This window comes from Charadrius vociferus, unplaced genomic scaffold (assembly GCF_000708025.1).
Source record: "Charadrius vociferus isolate BGI_N301 unplaced genomic scaffold, ASM70802v2 scaffold722, whole genome shotgun sequence".
Taxonomy (NCBI): Eukaryota; Metazoa; Chordata; class Aves; order Charadriiformes; family Charadriidae; genus Charadrius; species Charadrius vociferus.
The window spans coordinates 1,014,375-1,036,380 of record NW_009647220.1 but is presented as its reverse complement, the minus strand read 5'-3'; the positions used below and the strand labels follow the sequence as shown (position 1 = coordinate 1,036,380).

Below are 22,006 nucleotides of genomic sequence, written 5' to 3'. Positions count from 1 at the left end.
GGATGTATCTCATCAGGTCCCATGGACTTGTGCACTTTCAGGTTCCTCAGGTGGTCTTGCACTGGATCCTCACCTACAGTGGGTGGTTCTTCACTTTCCCTATCCTCGCCTTTACATTCTGTGTCATGAGCAGTGCAGCTGCAGCCCTTGCCAGTGAAGACTGAGGCAAAAAAGTTGTTGAGGACCTCAGCTCTTTCTCTGTCCTGGGTAACCAGTTTTTGCGTTTCCTTCCGGAGAGGGCCCGTATTTTCCCTAGTCTTTCTTTTCTCGCTGACATACTTAAAGAAGGATTTTTTGTTTGTCTTAATGTCCCTGGCCTGATTGAGTTCTCTCTGGGCTTTAGCTTGTCTAACCCGATCCCTGGCTGCTCGAACAATTCCTCCGTATTCCTCCCAGTGCCCCTGTTTCCACTCCCTATAGGCCCCTTTTTTTCTTTTGGTCATGTCCAGGAGCTCCTTGTTCATACATGCAGGCCTCCTGGCTTTTCTGCCTGCCTTCCTCTTTGTAGGGACGCATCGCTCCTGAGCTTGGAGGAGGCGGTTCTTGAATATTGACCAACTTTCTTGGGCCCCTCTTCCCTCCAACGCTCCATCCCACAGCACCATACCAAGCAGCTTCTTCAAGAGGCCAAAGTCAGCTCTCCCAAAGTCCAGGATGGTCAGCCTGCTGCGCACCTTCCTCGCTGCCTCGAGGATCTCAAACTCAACCATTTCACGGTCACTACAGCCCAGGCTGCCCTTGAGTTTGACACTGTCTATCAGTCCCTCCTTGTTGGTAAGGACAAGGTCCAGCATAGCTCCTTTCCTCATTGGTTCCTCCACCACTTGGAGAAGGAAGTTGTCCTCAATGCAATCGAAGAACCTCCTGGATTGCCTATGCCTGGCTGTGTTCCCCTTCCAACAGATGTCAGGGTGGTTGAAGTCACCCATGGGGACCCGGGGCTGTGAATGTGATGCCGCACCTATCTGTCTATAGAGGGCTTCATCCCCTCGTTCTTCTTGGTCAGGGGGCCTGTAGCAGACTCCTACTGTAATGTCCCCTGCTCCTGATTTCCCTTTAATCCTGACCCATAGGCTCTCAGTTGGCTCATTATCTATCCCTAGGCTGAGCTCCATGCATTCCGGCTGCTCATTAACATATAAAGCAACACCGCCTCCTTGTTTCCCCTGCCTGTCTCTCCTTCAGGAGATCCTGTAGCCTTTCATGACAACACTCCAGTCAAAGGAGTCATCCCACCAAGTTTCCACAATACCAATGAGATCGTAGCCTTGGAGGTATGTGCACATCTCTAGCTCCTCCTGTTTGTTCCCCATGCTCCATGCCTTTGCATAGAGGCACTTCAGCTGTGCCTTTGTTGAGGCTGACTTGGCTGGAGCAGCTGTAATTACTTTGTGCTGCTCTCCAGGCAGCATTCCTTTGCCGGGTATTAACTGTGCCTCCCCCTTGGCTCCTGTTTGTCCAGGAGCTCCTGAGCATGCTGCAGTATAGCCAGTACATGGCTTCAGGCCCTCACCAGCACTGCATTCCTCTTTCCTTGGCACAAGGAATATTTTAGTTTTAGAGTTGAATGGTAAGAACTTTATAACTGACTGGGCTGTAATTTTTTTGCACTAAGTCCAAAAATAACCACTCTCCTTCTTGCCTAACCAAGAGATACCTTGTTTCACAGAAAGGCAAGAAAAAGCCACCCAAAACAGTTTTTGTTCAGAATTTAAAACACTCTTGCTCATTACTGTTGCCCTAAAACCTAACTAGGGACTGCAGACATTTAATGGACAAAGATAATTCTCTTCCTTGAAAAGTATCCCTTCCACTCCTTATTGAGTTTCAGGGGATAGATATTGAAGTAACAACACACAGAGAAATCTCATTTTTAATGCGGCATGTGAACTAGTATCTCACCTGCATCAGAGCCAGGTCAGACTAGGGAGCCTCCTATTCAAGGGACTAGTCTGGCTGCTCGAGGCTGCTGCCTTTCTGACTGTTTTGCTCTTCTGCTAGCACAGAGCAGCTGGAGAATGGACCAAGGATTTGGTGTTCTCTCCCACCCAAGCCAGTATCTTTTGGTCACAAGTTAGTGAAGTGTTTTCAGTTAAGTAAGTTATTATTTTGTCAGGAGGTGTGTCCAACACCTCTCCAGCCAGCTGGCAAGGTAGTACCAGCATGAGCCATACTAACATTTCATAATTGGACTTTGAGCATACACAGAGCTGGAGAAACTCAAGGTCGCAAGACAGAGAATTTTCTAGTTTTTGCTGGCTTTGTGCATGCTATAATCTGCATGCAGTATCTGGCCAGATGAGGGAAACTTAAATGGATTATTTTCAAGAAGTACATTTCTATGGTCTGGCTGTCAGCTGCCTCCGAATAGGATTTGGTCATGAGACTCGCTGTCAGTCTTTTAAAAACTAACCTTCAGAGCATGTTTTGGGCTGGTTCATAAATTGCAAGGTTAAGTTACAAGTCTCTCCTTTACCGCTATCCAAAGGTGCTGTATATAATAGTTCTCTCATCATGACAACCTAATGGGGACAAACCACTTGAAGCATTTCCCCAGAGGTTTAGAGGGAAAATAATCTCAGTACCTACAGACGCGCATACACAAACAAGTACTTACAGTAGTCAGTCTTTTACTCAGTTCTCCTTGTGGTTAAAACTAGATAGGATAGTGAGCATGGGAAGAATTGTTTTATGAAAATTGTACAAGAATTTTACTTAGTTAAAACATAGTCTGACTCTCATATTGAGACTTGGAACAGCATTTTCTTAAGTCAGATCACAGAAATTAAACTAAAAAAAGAATGTTTGAGTTTGGATCATATGGTCTGGCTCTGAGGTAGGAATTCTTTTTTTGCTGTTGAATTATCAAACAGGAAAACTGCCTCACTCCATGGGAGACACTGGATAGAGAAATTGGTTTATTTCTTATCCAGGCATCATCACATCGCAGAACATCAGTATCGGCTGGAGATGGAGGATGGTCCAGATTATATTTTTGTGAAATATAACTAAAATCAGAAATTGTGCAAGTGAGGTTTTTTGCTCACACAGAGGTAGCAAAAATAATCTATCTGTCAGCTTCTGTGAAGAATTAGGCAATTCAGCCAGAGAAGCCTGTGCTGTTGTAGCTCCAGTGCCAATGCAATTTTTCTTGCATGCTGCTCAGAAGTTGCCTTTGAAGTGGGAGTATTGTCAAAATCTACGCTTGGTGAAAAAGCTGAACAGAAATAACCCCAGGGAGAATTTCCATCTGCATCCACCTGAGATATCTTCTTCTTTTTAAAATGGACCTTTCTCCCTTCTTTCTCCAGTGAAAAGTTCAATTTCAGCCTGAAAGGAAATCTTTCATTTTGTGGCATTTACAAGAAAAGCTGAAGGGATGAAAAGGTGGATTACCAGAAGTGATTTTCTGATGTCCTCTTAACTGAGTCTACAGGTTAGCTGTATCAGGCATAGCGCCTCTCCTTGAGTGGGCCTGAAGCAGTGTTCCCTCTCCCTGCAGTCAGCAGGTATTTTGGGGAGGGAGGAAGGACTGTGCAGGGGTAGAAGATGTTCTCCATCATTCCAGTCAGCTCTATTCCATCACCATGCAGCATTAGACAGATTCTTTTATTCCCTGCCAATATGTAGGACACTGAATTCTTTCACCAGTTACCTGAATGCTGATTTACCAGTGTTTAAAATTAAGCATATGGAAAGCCTCCTTAAATTAATGAGCCTTTTCATAGACTGTAGGTATACTGTTAATCATCTGCTTAAGCAACCTGTAAGAATACAGACCCAAAGAACACATTAAGTTGCCTAAAGATAAAGAATGTTTTATGGAGGATTTGATTTGAAAAGTATATAGAGCCTTCTTAAAAACAAACAAACAAAACCAAACCAACCAACCAACCAAAAAAAAAAATAAAACCAACCCAAAACCAACTTTAAAGTATTACATAGGGAAATAATCCCTTGATTATCACCTCTGGTATTTACCTGATTCTGGATTATATGCAAAGGTCCTTCCCTGCTTATTTTATCTGTCTGAGTGGGTTTTTATAAAAACTTCTAGAACTCAGTATTTATATGTTTCAGAAATGCTTTTCACATACAGCTGAAATGCAAGATCATTACTGTGTACAACGTGTTTTTCAGAGTAACAATTAATTTCTATGGCCAGATGTGAAACATGGGGGAAAAAAAAGAAGTTGTAATAGATGTACTTGCTGGAGCCTCCTTTCTCCCTTAGCTCTAATTGTACAAACGGCACTGAGATAATACTGTAATTGTTTGTCTTTTCCATGAAGCCAATATGAAGATTAAAGTACCATCTGGCTTTCTGAAAGCTAAAGTTAGCAAACCTCAAGCTTGAAAGAAACAAGCAGGTGGATCCCTGTTGGGTGGACATTTTAAATGTAATTTAACTTTGCTTGTCTCCAGTTAAAATTCTAACCACAAATCAGCACTCAGTGCTTTTCCGTCTTCCTAAAAGCTAGCATCCTAACAGAAATTTTTCAAAGTACCTTTTCCTGGAGGTGTCTGGTAACCTTGGGTCTTTTCTTGTATTTATGCTCTAAGAGAGTTTAAAGACAGAACCTGAAAAGTAAATCTGGTTGGAAAATTTCACGACAAGGGCTGGTTTTTTCCTTTGTGAAACAGCCATATTTTGAAAACCATTTTTTTAAAGGTTGCCAGCATTACTAAAATTATATTTTTTTGCACACATATCAATTTTGCTATGATATTTTGACAAATCTTTTTACTTAGTGTTACTCTTAGGATCTTAAATAATTTTCAGAGAATTACAGAAAAACCAAGAAATTTCACAGAAAAAGAAAATTAAGATGTTTCAAGCTCTATGAAACAAAAAGAGTTTTGGGGGGGTTGTAAATTAATTTTTTTTCTTGTTTTTTTGTGTTACCAGCTCATCTAAAAATTGCAGTTGATAATAAACATAGAGGGATTATTAGTAAAGATTTCATCATAAAGAATTCACCAGGGCTGTTAGTGATGAAAATACTGTGTCTGGTTTTGTTCCAGGCAACATTACCACTGTCAGAACCAGAAACCCACTCTCATTTGATTACTGTTGTATAAAATTTAGCCTATAAACAAACACACATAGAAACTCCCGCCCCCCCTTCCCTCTACCCTCCACAGTCCCACCCCCCAATGTCAAAGCTGCTAAAAAGGATCTCCAAGTCTTTGAGCAAAATATTTTCACATTTTGATCTGGAGATCTTCCTTTTGTCTGGGATCCCTGCATAAAAAAAAGTAAACAAAATTGCAGGTAATAGGATGGAAAAGTAACTGAGGGCTCAAGAACCAGGTCTTTGCCTGACCAGTGAACTGTTTCAACTGATTAACATCTGTAGCAATAAGAGATGCGCTTGTACTCTTTCCCTATGGGCAGTCCTTTGTAGCTCTATGCATATCCTCTATATGAATCAGAGAAATTCCTCTTGCATCCTCTTTGCAACCAAATCTCTTCCTGGGGCTAAGTGCAACAGTGCTGAAAGCTCAAAAGAAAGCTAGAGTCATTATCAAACAAAAAAGGAACCTAAATGATAACATGGGTGGTGGTATACTGCCTGGAGGAGTCCTGGGTATGAATTTGGTGAAATCACCACCTGTGTTGCTTCTACAGAGGCAAATAAGGTGCCTGGGCACTTACTAGCATAGTAAATTCAAGTAACTGGCTTAGATATACCGGTCGAATACCTTCCTTCCATGCTTCAAGTCAACGCATCTCACACGGACAAACATTTATGTGAAAGAGTCCATTTATTAACTTATGGCTGTGGTGGGAGGATGTTAGATGACAAAAATTGGTTATGGCAGACTTTGTGTGAGACCCCGCTTACAGCAAGTTAAGTTGTTGTTAGATAGTCTTTCTTGTGAAAGATTTTTTTGCCTTTTCCCACTTTTCTCACACAAAGAATTCAATCATTTTGCCCATATCTCAAGCTTTCTATAGAGTATTTCCCCCTACCCTCAAAGTGAATTTGCAAACCACCGGTTTGGTGGTCCAATGAAAAGGGATTGGCCATGGTGCGCACATACTAACTTCGACTGAATTATTCGGGCTGGTTAGAAAGTGTAGCCAGTGGACATGGATGTCTGTTTCAATAAAATGCTTTTTCTGAAAATATTTAACACTCAAGATCCAGTCGAGATCCAGTGATTTCAGTTCTGTTCTGGGTGAACTCAAAGTGCCCCTTTGAACCAAGCAAACTTCAAATGGCTTGAGGACTCTCTGAGGAGCAAACCTCAGTCTTCTTGTGTTGTCTGACTACTAGTGCTGTGTTAGAAGCACTGAGCCTAGTTCAGATGAACTGACCTGATAAAAGCCACTATTGTTAAACCTGGTACCCCAATATTCCTGCCCTACTGCCCCCAGTTATGTGTCATTCCTGCCTTTCACAGTAGGGGGCTCCTCCACTACTGCCACCAACTGGTGTCCATCACCCCACACCCATGCATAAACCAAGAAGACTCAGTTCAGAGTTACCCTCAAGCCATCTGATAGCCACATGCTCCTCATGTGACAGTGCAGGTGGCTTTGACGCATTTGTGCTTTAAAAACAATATGATATCCTGGTCACTAAATTGAAGAGACATGGATTCGACAAAAGGACCACTCGGTGGATAAGGAACTGGCTGGACGGTCGCACTCAAAGAGTTGCGGTCAACGGCTCAATGTCCAAGTGGAGAGCAGTGAGGAGTGGCATTCCTCAGGGGTCGGTACTGGGACCTGTACTGTTCAACATCTTTGTCGCGGACATGGACAGTGGGGTTGAGTGCACCCTCAGCAGGTTTGCCGATGATACCAAGCTGTTTGGCGAGGTAGACATGCTGGAGGGGAGGGATGCCATCCAGAGGGACATGGACAAGCTGGAGAGGTGGGCCCAAGCCAACGTCATGCAGTTCAACAAGGCCAAGTGCAGAGTTCTACATCTGGGTCGGGGCAATCCCAAGCACAAATACAGGCTCGGTGGGGAATGGCTGGAGAGCAGCCCTGAGGAGAAGGACCTGGGTGTGCTGATTGACCAGAAGCTCAGCATGAGCCAGCAATGTGCAATCGCAGCCCAGAAGGCCAACCGTTTCCTGGGCTGCATCAAAAGAACTACGGCCAGCAGGTCAAGGGAGGTGATTCTGCCCCTCTACTCCACTCTGGTGAGACCCCACCTGGAGTACTGCATCCAGCTCTGGAGTCCCCAACATAAGAAAGACATGGACCTGCTGGAGCGTATCCAGAGGAAAGCCACGAGGATGATCCGAGGGCTGGAGCACCTCTCCTACGAGGAAAGGCTGAGAGAGCTGGGGCTGTTCAGGCTGGAGAAGAGAAGGCTCTGGGGATACCTTATTGCGGCCTTCCAGTACCTAAAGGGGGCCTACAGGAGACCTGGGGAAGGACTTTTTACTAGGGCATGTGGTGATAGGACGAGGGGGAATGGCTATAAACTGGAAGAGGGCAGGTTTAGATTAAACATTAGGAAGAACTTTTTCACTTTAAGGCTGGTGAGGCACTGGAACAGGTTGCCCAGAGAGGTTGTTGAGGCCCCGAAGTGTTCAAGGCCAGGCTGGACGTGGCCTTGGGCAACCTGGTCTAGCGGGAGGTGTCCCTGCCCATGGCAGGGCGGTTGGAACTCGATGATCTTCAAGGTCCTTTACAACCTAAACCATTCTATGATTCTATGTTGGGTAGCAGGACATTTTCAGTAAAGGCCTCCTGTTTCTGTCAGTGTAAGAGAGCTTTAGCTAGGGAAACCACGAAGCTGAGTTTGGGATTTTGTTCTTTAAAGTTGTGAGCCCCTCTGTTGTCTTTGGCCGAGTTTTAAAATTAATATTTACCAAAGTGTTTAGTTATTGCTGTATGCTTCAGTTTTGGCTAGCTGAATGTTATTTAACTATATCTGTAAAATAAAATTCTTACAGTTCAAACTCATTGAAATACTCATGTATATGGATGAATTTAGGAATGACCACCAGTGGGGTTTGGTTTGAAGCATTGTTGAGCAACACCGGAAAACAGCCAAGATATGGGCACCAAACACTGATGTGTATAAATTCAAAGCCATTTCAGAAGATGGTCTCTGTAACTATCGTCTCACCCTCATTGACTGTAAAAATGAGAATGGCAATGTTTGCCCATGGCAGCTAGTGTTCTGAATATTCATTTATATTGGTAAAGGACTTCAATGAGGTAAGTTACTCGTAATACAGGACACCATTTGACCATGACCATGCAAATACACATAATCCTGTATTTTTACACCTATCAAAGAGATGGATTCAAGGAATCATTTCTTTCTAAAATACATGAGCTTGCTTTCATCAGCCAACAGCAAGCTGTGCTGAGATTCCACTTGTCATTTCATTTTGATCTGGACAAGAATATGTTTTTAATATGTTTTGCGATCTCCTTCTAGATAAAACACTCCAGCCAATGCATACCATAATTTCTCCTGTAGTATTTTCAATAAGACCTGTTTTCTATCTGAAGAAAAATAAGCTCTTTTGTTCTTTTCCCTTTGCCTCCACAGTGCATAGTTTGGGACTGGGATTCCAACGGAAAGCATGACTTCATTGGAGAATTTAGCTCGACTTTCAAGGAAATGCGGGGAGCTATGGAAGGAAGACAGGTAAGTGGGAAACACTCAAGCAATCTCAATATGTAAGCTTTGTAGAGCAGTGTTCCTCAGACAATCCTGTAATAAAGCAAGTGACATCACCTTGTCGTCTCTTGGGAGTTTAGTTGCTGTGTTGATCTCTCCCATAGGTTTTACTGTTATCTGGACACGATAGTCTGAAAACACAAAAAAGCAGCCTTTCCTGTACTTCATGCTGCATTCATTGCTGCCAGCTCTACATCGTGATGAAACTAATCAGTTTCCTAAATATCTCATGAATTACAGTCCAAAGGGAAAATGAAATTGTTAGCTTCTTAATAATTTCTCTTCTTTATGTCAGCCTGATCTTTTCAAATGGAAGTTGATGGTAATTATTGAATATGATAAATGATTTGGCATATCTAATTCCAGAAATTGTCATTTCCTATTATTACTTGCTCCTGAAGGTGTTAGTTTTGATAAATTCTCTGAGGGGAAGTTAAAAATGTTGGTTTTCTAATTTGCTGATAATTTGTATTCACTGCTTCGTGGTCACCTCAAAACCAAACACAAATGCCTAATATGCTTTAGTTAGGCTTTACATTAAGGTTCTGCTTATAATGTGTTAAAGAAAGCTAACAGAGTCAAAAGGTGTTTAATAAATGGTAAGCAGTTAAGCTGTTCCATGGGTCAAGAAGTTTTTATGATTCTTCTAGATCTTCTATTGATGTTCTTAGAACAACCTAGAGTTTAGCAAATGTTGCCCATGTATGCAAAATACTGTTGATGTATATCACTCATGTATTAACGCATTATAAATAACTTCTAAACAAAACCTGAGTGTAAACAAACCCCCATTTTATTCTCTCAGAGTCAAATTAAGACAGAGGATCAGGACCCACTTACAACATAATGGGCTGATGTTTTGCAGCTTTTACAGCATGAACTGGTACCTGCCAAAACTTAAACCAAACTGAATTTGAGTGGAAAGAAAACCTACCTAAAGAGGTAATTAGATTCCAGAGTGAATAACATTAACAAGGCCAGCGATGTGACAACACTCCAATTTTGTATACAAATGCCTGTGGCTGGGAAAGGGTCTGTGTGAGAGTGGTAAAGGGTGTAAAAGTCCAAAGTAAACATCTTCAAAATAGCATCACAGTCCTTCCCAAACAGACAGTCTTGTTGGCCAAGACAAAAGACTTGCAGTCCAGAGTACCAGGAATGGCTGTGAAGGATAAACTATATATTCTTTATTCTGACGGAGAAACAGTGTGCTCTTTTCATCCCCAGCTAGTGAAAAGGATGGTTACTCTTTCAGAGGCATAAGAACTTAGTACAGCCATTTGTCAGTTCTTGTTCTAGATCAACACTGCAATATCAGAGTACTGTCCAGAAATGTTTTAATGTTGCACGATGCTTTAAGTGCCTGAACCTTTGTCTTGCTAAGGGCTTGTCATTTGCGATTCGACAGGCTGCCTTTCACCTGTAACACTGCAATCTGCTTTTCACTGCGTAAGTGCAGCTTTTTTCCTCCACGCACCTGAGGCATTGTGGCATTATTTCTTCCCTGTTGCTCTCATTCTGTTGTAACTGTGCAGTTATTCTGTGGGCTTGCACCTGCAAAACCCAATGCTGTTGTTATAGCCAGTTCTCATGGGATGCAACTGACACCAGTGTGAAAATCAATCCTTCTCCCCCCTCTACTTTTTTAATCCTTGCGTTGTAGTCTATTCTAGAGGAAAACAGGAATTAGTGGATAAGATAGTAGGTAATAATCATTTAAGTAGCTAATAAGTGTTAATAAGATCCCTAAAAATATACATGCACATGCTAGACGACTCTTGCACCTGATGAGAGCAGGCTTCAGTCAGCACTAATAGCATGATAGGCAAGAACAAGCAGTCTGGAGTTTGAGCAGATCCTGGTGAAAATGATATAGTTATTATGGAAAAAGTATTGTGGGAGATCACATGCTATACAGGAGAGGTCACTTGTCACATGGGACACCACGGCACTTGTCACTTGGCTGGAGCCAGAGAGCATTTTCCTTTTTCTCTCCTTCTCTCTCTGTCTCTCCCTCCCCCATCCTCTCTCCTTTTTTCTCTATTTTTTTCTCTTTCTCTCTCTCTCTCTGTATCTCCCACCCTCATCCTATCTCCTTTTCCTCTATTCTCCAGATATAACTATTGCTGCTAAAGGCAATATATGCCTTTACCTGTAGACCCCATAAATACCTCACAGTTTATCTTGACATCCTTTGTGCAACATAAGGTAATGTGATTAGCATTTGTCAGTTTTTTCTTTAGTTTTATTCATCCTAAAGAAAAAGCACGTGCAATGGAGTATTTACTTTGAATAAAGATGGTTTAGTAAACCTTGAGGGAATGGCAGAGGAGGAGGAAGGTGGTTTGCCTTCAAGTGGATGTGTTGCTAGGTATTTCTAATAAGGAAGACCACATAAGAGAAATAGAGTTATATGTGGGTGAGGAGATGAGGTTAGACATAGTCCTTCCTTCCTAGAAGCCTCTGATCAGAAAATGTTCTGTTTTCCATGCAGTACTCCTTTCAGTCAGAGGAATAAAACTGCCAGCTCCATCCTTCAGCCCATGGCGTTAAGCATTCTTTCACATAGCATCACAACAGTGAGTTGTGATGAGGTCCAAACCTGGAATTTCATCTCAGATGCTGTCAAAGCCAGTGGAAAGAGCAGAACTCAGATAAAACATCCCTGTTTGAGTTGCTAAGGAGACACAGTAAAACTTTTTAATCTGGTTGTATTTTCTTTTGTGCAGTAGACTTTATAGCCAGCTACAGTACATTGCTATAGTTCTGTCAAAGGATAATCAAAAGATAAATCAAAACATCCTAGTGATTGTCAACCAGGGTTTTTCACTCTCCCAGGCAACCAGACAGAATAGGAGGGAAGATTTATCACTGACAGGGCACCTAGAAACTCCCCTTAAGTACCAGCTGCAAATCTGTGTGGTGTTAAAGGAAGTTACACCAATGGCACAGCTTTCCCTCTCTGCCCATCAGCAACATCTGTATGGTATCAGCTCCAGAAATTATAAAAGCATTAAGCAATAAGGGTAGGAGTAACATCGTAGTTTGTGCTGGTGAGCTGCAAGAACTGTGTGTCATCTGTGAACTGCTAGTACTTCTCACCATTTCATCAGCTCGGCTCATCTCTGGAGGAGTTGACAAGGATCTTGAAGTTGCCTTTTAGTTGTACATAGTTCGTCCTCCAGAAAGCACAGAGTATTCTGACTCATTCTTCAACTTCCCCCTCAGTCAAGCTAAAAGTATTTTGTAGCCAATCTATAAACTGCTATAGAATGACTTGAGATGGCCAGAATGGAGATGTGTCGCCTACTTACTTACAGGAGGTGATGGTGCATCTAAGACTGTTTCAGTTTCATCCCTGGTCTGGGTATTTATTATCCCAAGATTTGAGTGTCCGCCTCTGATCACATGAGCTTATTATAGTTGCCTTGCTGGCTTGCTTCCACTGTGAGATTTCTTGGGAATTTGTGTTTGAGATCAGGCATCATTTAGATAAATGTTGTGAATCTAGCATTGGCAGCCTACTAGCTGTTGAACCAGTAGTGTGTGAAGGAAGGAGAGAAGATTCCTTCTCTGAATAACTGATCACCTGTTTTGATCAGGACTGGTGTGAGTAGTTTATGAATTTCTTTCCTAAATGTGGTGGGTCCTGGGTAAGATTCACATCTTGAATTATGACTCCTTCAGAGTGACAGTTGCTTCTCAGTGACTGAAAAGACCGAATTCTGGGAAAGCTGGTTGGTCTTTTGTTGGTGGTACAGGTGAAATTAATTCATGCTGTTTAAGAAGACTTCCTGATCATGAATGACCCTTTCAGTGAAGTAGGATAATAGCTTGGTTTCTGTTCCATAATAACGACCTTGTTGTCATAGACTGTTCCATTCTGACACCTAGCCTGTTTTCATACTGACCACCACTAAAAAATGGCAAAAAGACATCCTGTTGTTCAAATGCGCATCTGAAGCAGGCATTTCTAAACCTTCTATTTAACATTTTCCACCATTCCAAAATTCATCAATTACTCCTTCACCATAGTCTTGTCACAAGAAAACACAGTAAGACAAGTCCATCCCTATTTGTGACAGTTATTTTTAGTAAAATACTAGTAAATACTTAGTTTATTGTATGCTTAGGATTTGTTCCAAATAGATGTATAATATATATATTTAATACTTGTGTATAGTGGTAGTTTTGTATGGTGTTCTAGTGTTAATCTGTCAAACATTTTAAAACAAGATTAGAAAAGCTTGATAAAAATTTCAGGACTATTAAAGGTTTTAATAGTTAAAAGGAGAAATCCTCCACTAATGAGAAAAAAAGTGACCTTTTTTTAAATGGAGGCAACAAAACCAGAGGGATTTTGGGGAAAAAAAGTCATAGAAACATAACCCACCTGGATCCCCATGCAGCACAGGAGTTACGTAAGGGAAAAATCTGTTCCTGTATTACATAAAAATGGACACGTGTGTATACACACACACACAAAAGGGAAGGGGAGGAAGAAACCCTGCTGTACTTACCACCTCCACTGACTTTCCTGCAAGTTCAGGGTGTTATTAGGGGGTCAGGGAGGGCTGCTGAGGTGCACAAGATTGCTGGGGTCCTTATATAGTGTAAACTTCTTCCAGAAACCAATTACATGAACATAATGTTTATCAGGCTTAAATAATGCAAGTTGAGTTTCCCCATTTGTCCAGATATCTGGACTCTGGATCCTCAGATAACTGAGCATGGATGAGAGCTTTAAGCCTTTGGTAGTCATAGAATCGTTTTGTTCAGAAGAGACCTTTAAGATCATCAGGTCCAACCGTTCAATGGGCCAAGGAGTTTATTGACACCAACGGACAATTCCCTGTCTGGTTTTATAGGAGACAGGCAAGTTCATCCAGGACTGTCTGCAACTTCAGCAGCTGCTGTTGGCTTCTGAGAGGGCAACAGAGGCCTCAGAGGAGGGTGCAGCCATGTCAGGCACCTGCCACATCCCTGTGATTAGGCAACCAGTTGTGCAGCCTCAGGAGTGTGGGTGAGGTGGGGACCTTGGCTGAGGAGACAACAAATGCTTTGATTTTCACTTCATTCCCCAGGTGCAAGTTTCCAGAGGAAACCTCTGATAGTGATTAAAAGCAGCTCTTCTCCCATGGTGGGTGTCTTTCTGGGACAGAAGGAGAAAAAAAACAGCCATCCTGTCCACTTGCCTGCAGGGACAGCAGGTAAAAACTCACCTTTCAGGAGTTACAGTTCGCTTAAAAGTGACTTGCTTTTCTCGAGGCATCAGGAAGAGATAATGCAGGATATAATGCTGCCTGCTATCGATTGGGTTTTTTCGCCCTGTCCATTAGACTGTGATGCCTCCTTTGTCATTTACAAACGATGCAATTTGTTGCAACAGCTGTACATGAAGGAACAAGAGAAACAAAAGAATTGCAAGGGAAGCAAGAGACCATGCTAATGAAAACCCAAGCTTTGCCATAGCTCTCTAGCCTTTCCCTCACAGGACTACCCGATGTGTGCAAGCACAGTGTCCCAGAGCAAGCAACTGCTCTGTATCATGATTTCTCTGCCTTAGGGTACATGAAACTCTCCCGACACATTCATTTCTTTCTCTGAATAATTTGTGCTATTGGTAGCCACATACTGTCCAAATTTTGGTTCTACAATAGTTGCCTGCATTCAGTCACCTCCACTTGCCTTTGCTGGTGTGTGGCATGGGTGGTTGCACCGTTTGCTCTTCTCTCCTGAAGGTTTGGTAAGAGAAGGGGTAAGGATATTTGGGAAGGCAGCATCCTTCACTGCAGAGAGTAACACCTCCCACTGAGGGATCTGTGTCTGCTCATTACAGCAACGAGAGGATTAGGACCTTACAAGTGTCAGAATTAGTTTGCTAGCTTTCATTGAATAATAACTGGATGGGGTTTAGTTTACATTCAGAAATTCTCCACACAGTGGTTTAAATTTTGGGGTAAGTCAGAAACACCAAAGCAGTATAGTCTGGGGGTTCATTACCAACATTTGCAGCAGTTAAGAGAAGATAAAACCAAGTTGCTTTCTGTTTCAGGTTCACTGTGTTGTTTGACAGGGAAAGAGATTGCATAGCCCAGAGCTGCCAGACATTCCGAGGAAATGCTAAGTGACTTTCCGAATGAAAAATCCAAACTTCATAATGTTTACCGTTAGTGTCAAATTGCAGACTCTTGCATTAGTTTCCTCTCAACTGAAAAGTTAATTTAAGAGACAAAAATAAATCGATAAAAACCAATGTCAGATACCAAATCAATATTGGGATTGTAGGAACAGGCTGAAAATTGAGCTTGCCCTCACAATGCAAGTGAAATATTTGAAAATTGTTTCTTGTTATTTCTTACCTGCTTAGAGCTGTATTCTGAACTCTGTTCTCTTCAGAAGAGCTGGAAATATGACAAGGCCTGTAGAAGGAATTTCCTTCAAACAATGCCTGTCACATCTTCAGCTCAAGCTGTGGGAATTGCTGAGGTCAGAACTGGATCTTAGTGGGTAAGTGAAGATAGAGTTTCATGTAAAACAGTCTTATTGTTTTATTAAGCCTACCTCCTCTCCTCTCCTCTCCCCTCCCCTCCCCCCCCTTCCCAGAAGTGTAAACTTCTTCCAGAAACCAGTTACATGAACATAACAGCCTTAAATAATCTTTTTCCCGAGGACAGGAATTATGTGCGTAGTGTAAGGGTTTCTACAGGTCAAGCGTTGTTTCAGTGTGCACATTGAAAAGTGTTCATGTTGGAGGATGATAAAATTAAGGGAGTGCACCTTGGACTTTCAGGGAAAAGCAATGAGGTCTCTTCACTGTAGTTCAGTGTCAAAGGGAAGAACACAAATCTTGACTCCTATTTTTTCTCTCTTTTTGATATATTACAGTTTCTTTATAATACATAGACAGCACAATTTCTCTGTAGGAAGGCTTCCAATAAGTTTGGAGCCAATTGTATGGTAAACCATTTTGCCAGACAGCAATGTATAAAGATGCGAGTGGGCAGTGCTATTGCCTCACTGCCAGACTGCTTTCCCAAATATCAGCTTATTGCACTCTGGCGTTGTGTCATAGAGCACTCTCTTTACTTGGAGAGAAGGACTTTTATTTCTTAAGCCTGACTGCTTCTCTTGAGCAGAGAAAAAATGTTTATGGAGGATTTTCCCTGAACATGTGGGCCTGTGTCTGCCTGTCTTCTCAGTTGGAAAATTCATTTCACAAGACAAATAATTGAGCTGTAGGCTAACTGGGAGAGCAAGCAGATGTGCTTCCTGCAGTTGGAACATTTTTTTGTCTTTTCCCTTTCTTCAATCTGTCACCTGTCTCCAGTAACACAGTGATGAAAATACTCCTCCTCCTCCCCTGTGCAGAAAAGGTCTCATATTGCTCCAAAGCCATATGTTTTGCCTTCCCTTTTTTGACATTTGACAAAAGCTCTGTTTGAAATACTTCAGAGACATCCAAATAATTGCTGTTAGGCAGTGATTTGAAGTTTGATGAAATCGCTGGGTCTGTTCATAAGGTAAAAACAGTTTTACATGCTCAGACACTTTGCTCAGACAGATCCTGTATGAACATCTTCACTATAGACAAAATATTGTAACACTTATGAAGGTCTTCACTATAGGCAAAATATTGTAGCACTTAAGACAGATACATTTCATTTCAAAATGTCGTAATAGGGATTTTTAGATAATAGGTCATCCTGGTTCCCTTTGGAGATCTTTATGTTACCCAACATCAAGTGTTTTCTCCCAGCACTTGAAAACACCTCCCTGAAAGAAAATAGTAATGTTCTTACCCATATTTAATAACACATTACAGACACAAATCTAATCTGGACTTACAAATGCCAATAGATACTTGCACGTACAAACGTACATTTTAGTCCTGCAGTAAGAGGCATGAATAGTATTGCAGACATTAAAGGTCAGGGTCTGAGAGCTTGGCCTTATCAGTCTGCCTGCAACCAGAGGAGGGCAGAACATTTGAAGTGGAAGTCAGTAAGACTCTGTGAGGCGTTATGATGGGAATAAGAAAACATATTTCAGTAACAAGGTAGGACTACTTTGCTGTAAAATTGTCTATTTGTAAATAAAATTAATCAGAGTATTTTCATAACAGGGTTTTAATAGATTCTAAGTGATAATTTTCAAATATATCAGTAATTAGCTAACTGCATCTTTTTATTGATTTTCTTAACTTTTTATTTTACTATTGGACTTAAAGGAGAAACTATTGCTCTTTTTCAAGAGAGAGTGAGATGATCTCTGATCAGAATTTCTCCAATGAGTTTAATACAAAACACCATTGTTACTGAGTAGGCAGTTTTGGATTTAATACAATGCATCAGGTTGCCCCCTCCAGTATTTTCATTTGTATTAAGTTCCCTCTTTTCTTCTCCTCTTAAATAATCTCAAAAGATCCTCAATCTTGCTGATGTGACACCTGAACCTACAAGACTGGAAGACAGCAACACACGTTTCTGGATATCTCTCTTAGTGCTGTGTCCACACGTATATGTTCAAAGACAGATGTTTGCCTGGGGCTGTTTTCTATTAAGATCATTCTCTGCATAGTTAATGGTTTTCATTTTCTCTTCTGTGAGCACCATTATTTGATAGGATTTAGTCAACTGCGGAAATCGGACAGTGCCATTTTTGTTAATTATTCAATTTGTATATAAATTTTCCTTCAAACGGTGACTGCTATTTTTCACAGGTACAATGGGAATGCATTAATCCCAAGTACAAAGCAAAGAAGAAGAATTACAAGAACTCAGGCATCGTCATCCTTAACCAGTGCAAGGTAAATACATGTTTTGCTTTTTGGCTGTTTCTTTACTAAGCTGTCTGTATTTTAATGGTGTTTGGAGACGTAAACGACAAAGTGTAACTGCCTGTAGAGTAGCAATGGAAACTGATCCACTATGAAAAGTGAAGACACGGACTCGAATCCCAAAAGTACTGTCCCCATTTATTGTCTTTCATTTCTCTTGCCCTCTCCCTGCTGTTGTGCAGTGGAGTAGGCAGTACTAAACTCTTACACCTACAGGCTTGCTAGTTGGCCTTTTGTGTGTTTCTCTTCTAATACTTCCATCATTTCTACAAAATTGCTCTTGTTCCTCCTAAACCAATAGCAAAATTTCCACTGACTTCCCACTGAGAAGGTTCTACTTTTGGTGTGAAATTTCCTTTCTGTAGTTTTATAATCTTGGTATTTTCTGTTTACATTTTTGTTTCCATCTCAAACTACATTTAATGCTTTGTTCCTTTACTTTATTTTTAGTTGGTCTTTTCCCTCCTTCCAATTTACGTTTTTCATGCAGTTCTCTGGTGTTTTAGCAGTACACAGCTAATTTGAATGTCTTGCTTCCTTGTCTGCAGATCCACAAGATGCATTCTTTCTTAGATTATATCATGGGAGGCTGCCAAATACAGTTTACAGTAAGTGTCTTACTCCACTGACTTGTTTTAATGGAAGGGAATCCCCTTAGATAATGTTTCCTTACTTTCACAGAGAAATGATTCTAAGTGCCATTCCTTGGTAAATTATTAAGGTCTTCTTGCAAAATGTATTAAGCCCAGAAAATCACACTATGCTAATGCAGTAAGACTTTTCTTGCACATGCTGATTTACTTTTATGTTTTGCAGCAATGACAATCACGTTGTCAACTTCATACAGGGGTGAGAAGCTAAGCTCGTGTAGTCCCACCAATTCCATCTGAGCTACACCCAGTCCCAAAAGCTGGAGAACTTAATTAGCCCCTGTGACAGTAATGACTGGCCTTTGGCTTTTGAGCCTCAGTTTGTTCACAACAATTTAAATAAATTCTCTTGCTGGGACTGTATCACGGGGGGGATTTCATCTCACCTGCCTTAAGCTACTTAAATGTTAGATGTCCTGTTCATCAATCCTGTGAGCCAGTCTTCCTTTCCAGAATGAGTCATACATTAAAGCAAGTTGTTTCCCCTCTAATGGTGCCATGCAGAAAATCACAGGCAGAGGGATAGTCCAGCCAGGGACCTCTCTCTGTTGGTCTGGGGTAAACACTAGGGTCAGTGCTGATGTTCCATACCTCAGCCATAGCTGTAAGATGGCACTACAGTTGTAATTTAGATTGAATTCAGAAGCCATTCAGTTCAAGGAACAGAGGATAAAATGTCTTACAGAGCTCTCCATAAATAGATATACAATATTTTGCATTTCCAAATAATCATTTTTGGAAACATTTAATGCTGTGCAGGTTTGATCTTTTCTTTTTCTTTTTTCTTTTTTTATTTTGAATCTGGGAAATAAAATAAAAATAAAATAAAATAAATCAGTATTTCCCATAGCATAGGAATACAGATTGTGGCTCTGTTCCAGTCTTATTTATATGACTTCTAATTTCATGCCAGTTACAGGGGTAAAATCTATTGCTCCAAGGTAATATTCTTCTTCTGGAGATCTTTTCTTTTCCTGTAGCACCTTGCCCTGTTTCTGCTCCTGGGTATCAAGTATCAGACATTGGATGCTACTGAAATGTTCCATTTCACTTTTTCCAGACAAGCCTTCACTTTCCAAAAGGATTTACCAAAAAATAAAGATTTTTTTTTTGTCCAAACAGAAAATTCCAGCAATGGCAGCAGCTATAGACTGTACTGGGTTGTCTTCTTGTGTACAAATAGCTTTTTGAGGTGTTAAACATGCACTTTGCCAGTATGCCTCGCAAACTCATTGAATAACACCCAGAACTGAGGACCCCGTTTCTGCTTTTGAAGGAAATACCTACTGTAGTGGACAAAGATCTTTATAGTTGTCTTCTCTCAAGCAAAGCATCCTGTGGAATTACCGCTCTGCCTTACTCAGCTTCTTCTTCTGTTATCCCCACATACCTCCAATGCCCATCTCTCCTCCAAATCTGAAACTCGCCAATCCCTGGAAAACCTTTTAATTTATCTTTCCTGACATTTCCTCCCTAAAAATATGACTGGAAGAACTCAACTATCAAATGAGATCAAGGTCATTAGCAGTAGTGTCTTTAAGTAATATTTAAAAGCCTTTGCTAATCAGGGCAAGTGCTTAAGCACATGCAAAGACTGGTTAATATGCATTTCCCACAACTCTAGCTCAAGCACAAGAGTACTGTAACCATTAGAATGTGTCTAGGGATATACATATTGTTATGTTACGGCTGTGCTTTCCAAACTCTTTTTTGATTCCTCCTAAATGTTTTCCAATGGAAGAGCAAGTCCTTACACTGCACAGTGAAGGGTTGTGGCAAGTTCTTTGCCTTTCATTTACTTGTCACAGATTTCCTATTAGTAGGCTGTGAACCACAAGTTGAAAACTGCTGTGTTAAAATGGATAGTATTGCTTCTACTACATTTTACTATTTTAATATTTCATTTTGCTGAAATGAAACAAAACTGTTGATAATAGGAAACTTAGGTAGGTTCACCTGCAAGGATGGGCAGTGAGGACATAAAGGAAATGAAAGATCCATTATACTGTGAATTGCAGAGATCCCTGAATTACTGCTGACCTCAGTGGTAAATCCACCAGCTACAGTATTGTGTAAACTCATCACTAGCAGATTTCAACCTACATGGACTCAGGGGAAGTCATCGTGGATATCTTTGTGCCTACAGTGGTTCTACTCACAAGAGTCACAAGCTGACTCTCCGCACATTTGAATTCCTCCCGCCTCAGTTGCACCGCTCCCTGGTGCTGATAGCACAGACTGGTTGTGAGATGCGTTGCCGCTCTCAGAAACATATCAGAGATTCTCCAGTAGGCACTGAAGCAAAAGAGTGCAGCCTGCAAGGGAGATATTCAATGCTCCTTTGCTTTCTGCATACATCATATAATCTCCTTTTCATGTAGTCCTAATCTGGTTAATTCAGACCACCGAAATAGAGGAGGCCTATTCCTTCCACCTTCCCAGCTTTCCGTTTCTTTTAAGTGGAATGGATCTGGAATTGTTTGAAACTCTCCCAGTACATGTATTGTTGTTGTTGTTGTCTTAATAATAATGACATTTCTATTGGGTTCCTGCTGTTTACAGGTGGTACGATACAACTGTGATTTGAAAGGGTGCTTGTTGAGGGAGGAAAGCTGGGATGCCAAGCATACATTTGAATACAAAGATCTGTAGTATGATGTCCCTGCTAATTTAAGGCACTAATGAAGGCTTTGGTAACGTCATGCTGTGTGTTCTTGGGATACTTTTTACATCTATTGTGGGAACATAGTTTGTAGTTAATGTCTCTAAAAAATGAAAGTAAACTTTTCCTTCACTTCAAAACCATTTATTAAGAAGCTTTAATCTATGGAGATCAATAGTGCTGATTCCAGTCTGCTATTTTTATGCACTGCTTATTGCAAAATGCTGTCTCTCTTATCAGACAGTGTTCCCCGCTGCAGAAGAAATGTTCAGAAGTTGGCAGTGCAAATGGGTCTGTAGTCAGAAGACATTTTCATCAGTTTAGGAAATACAGCAGAAAGGATGTGTAAGATGCATAAAAGGAATTGTAATAGAAAGATATATTGGACAGATTGTCTCTCAGGCAGGTCATGGTACTGGACAGGCCGATTCATCGCTGACAGATATAGCAGGAGGTCCAAGCTATGTAGGAAGGTTTCAGTGCAATGAAAATCACCCTTTTACAAGGCTGAGGAAAAAAGTACTAAGAGTGTAGTTATTGCTATGTTATGTTCTTATTTAGCTGTGAGAAGATGACTGGTACATTGGAACCGATACATTTAAAGATACGCTGATAAAAATCAAATGTACGCACTGTAGGAAAGATTCCTACTTTGCTGCCCACAAGATTAGTTCAGGTGTGATATTAGCTTAACTTCTGTGATATGTTAGCTTAGTTTTACAAATCTTTATCCTATGTATTTGCAGAAGACCTTGGCACTGCTGGGGAAATGGTAAAAGAGCAGAGCTCTGCATTGTTTTGGAATCGTGGCAAGTTACAGCCAGTGATCTCTCTTAAAAGTCCTCCAAAAGTCCTCCCCTTGGGAGTCAAACGAAGATTTGGATCAGTCAGTCACACTGCATCCACGTACAAATATTCATAAAGGCTTCATGATAGGAAATTAGGATATTTTTTGCTTATCAGCAGATCTCTACTACAAGGACCCTTTCCAAAAAGGAAGATCATTCGGGGTGGGGTTTTTTCTTTCCCAAACACTAGCTTTTTTCCAAGCTTGTGAAACCCGCTGCTTATTGCTACACTGTGCTCTTGTTTTCAGTTAAAAAGCATTTAGCCATGGCTAACAGCCATGAAGGAAGACTTGTCCAGTTCTGTCTCGTGTCACTCAAGTCTTGTTTTGAGATTAGCAGTAAAA

At 41.1% G+C, this 22,006-nt stretch overlaps 1 protein-coding gene across 1 annotated transcript in view; it reads left to right on the top strand.

The window, feature by feature from the left end:
* The window catches only part of CPNE4 (copine IV), a 197,158-nt gene that overhangs the window by 132,048 nt on the left and 43,104 nt on the right, over positions 1 to 22,006 (top strand). Inside the window, exons 7-9 of the mRNA XM_009879598.1 lie at positions 8,532 to 8,630; positions 17,386 to 17,472; positions 18,051 to 18,110. Coding sequence (XP_009877900.1) covers positions 8,532 to 8,630; positions 17,386 to 17,472; positions 18,051 to 18,110 — 246 coding nt within the window. The remainder of the gene's footprint in view (positions 1 to 8,531; positions 8,631 to 17,385; positions 17,473 to 18,050; positions 18,111 to 22,006) is intronic.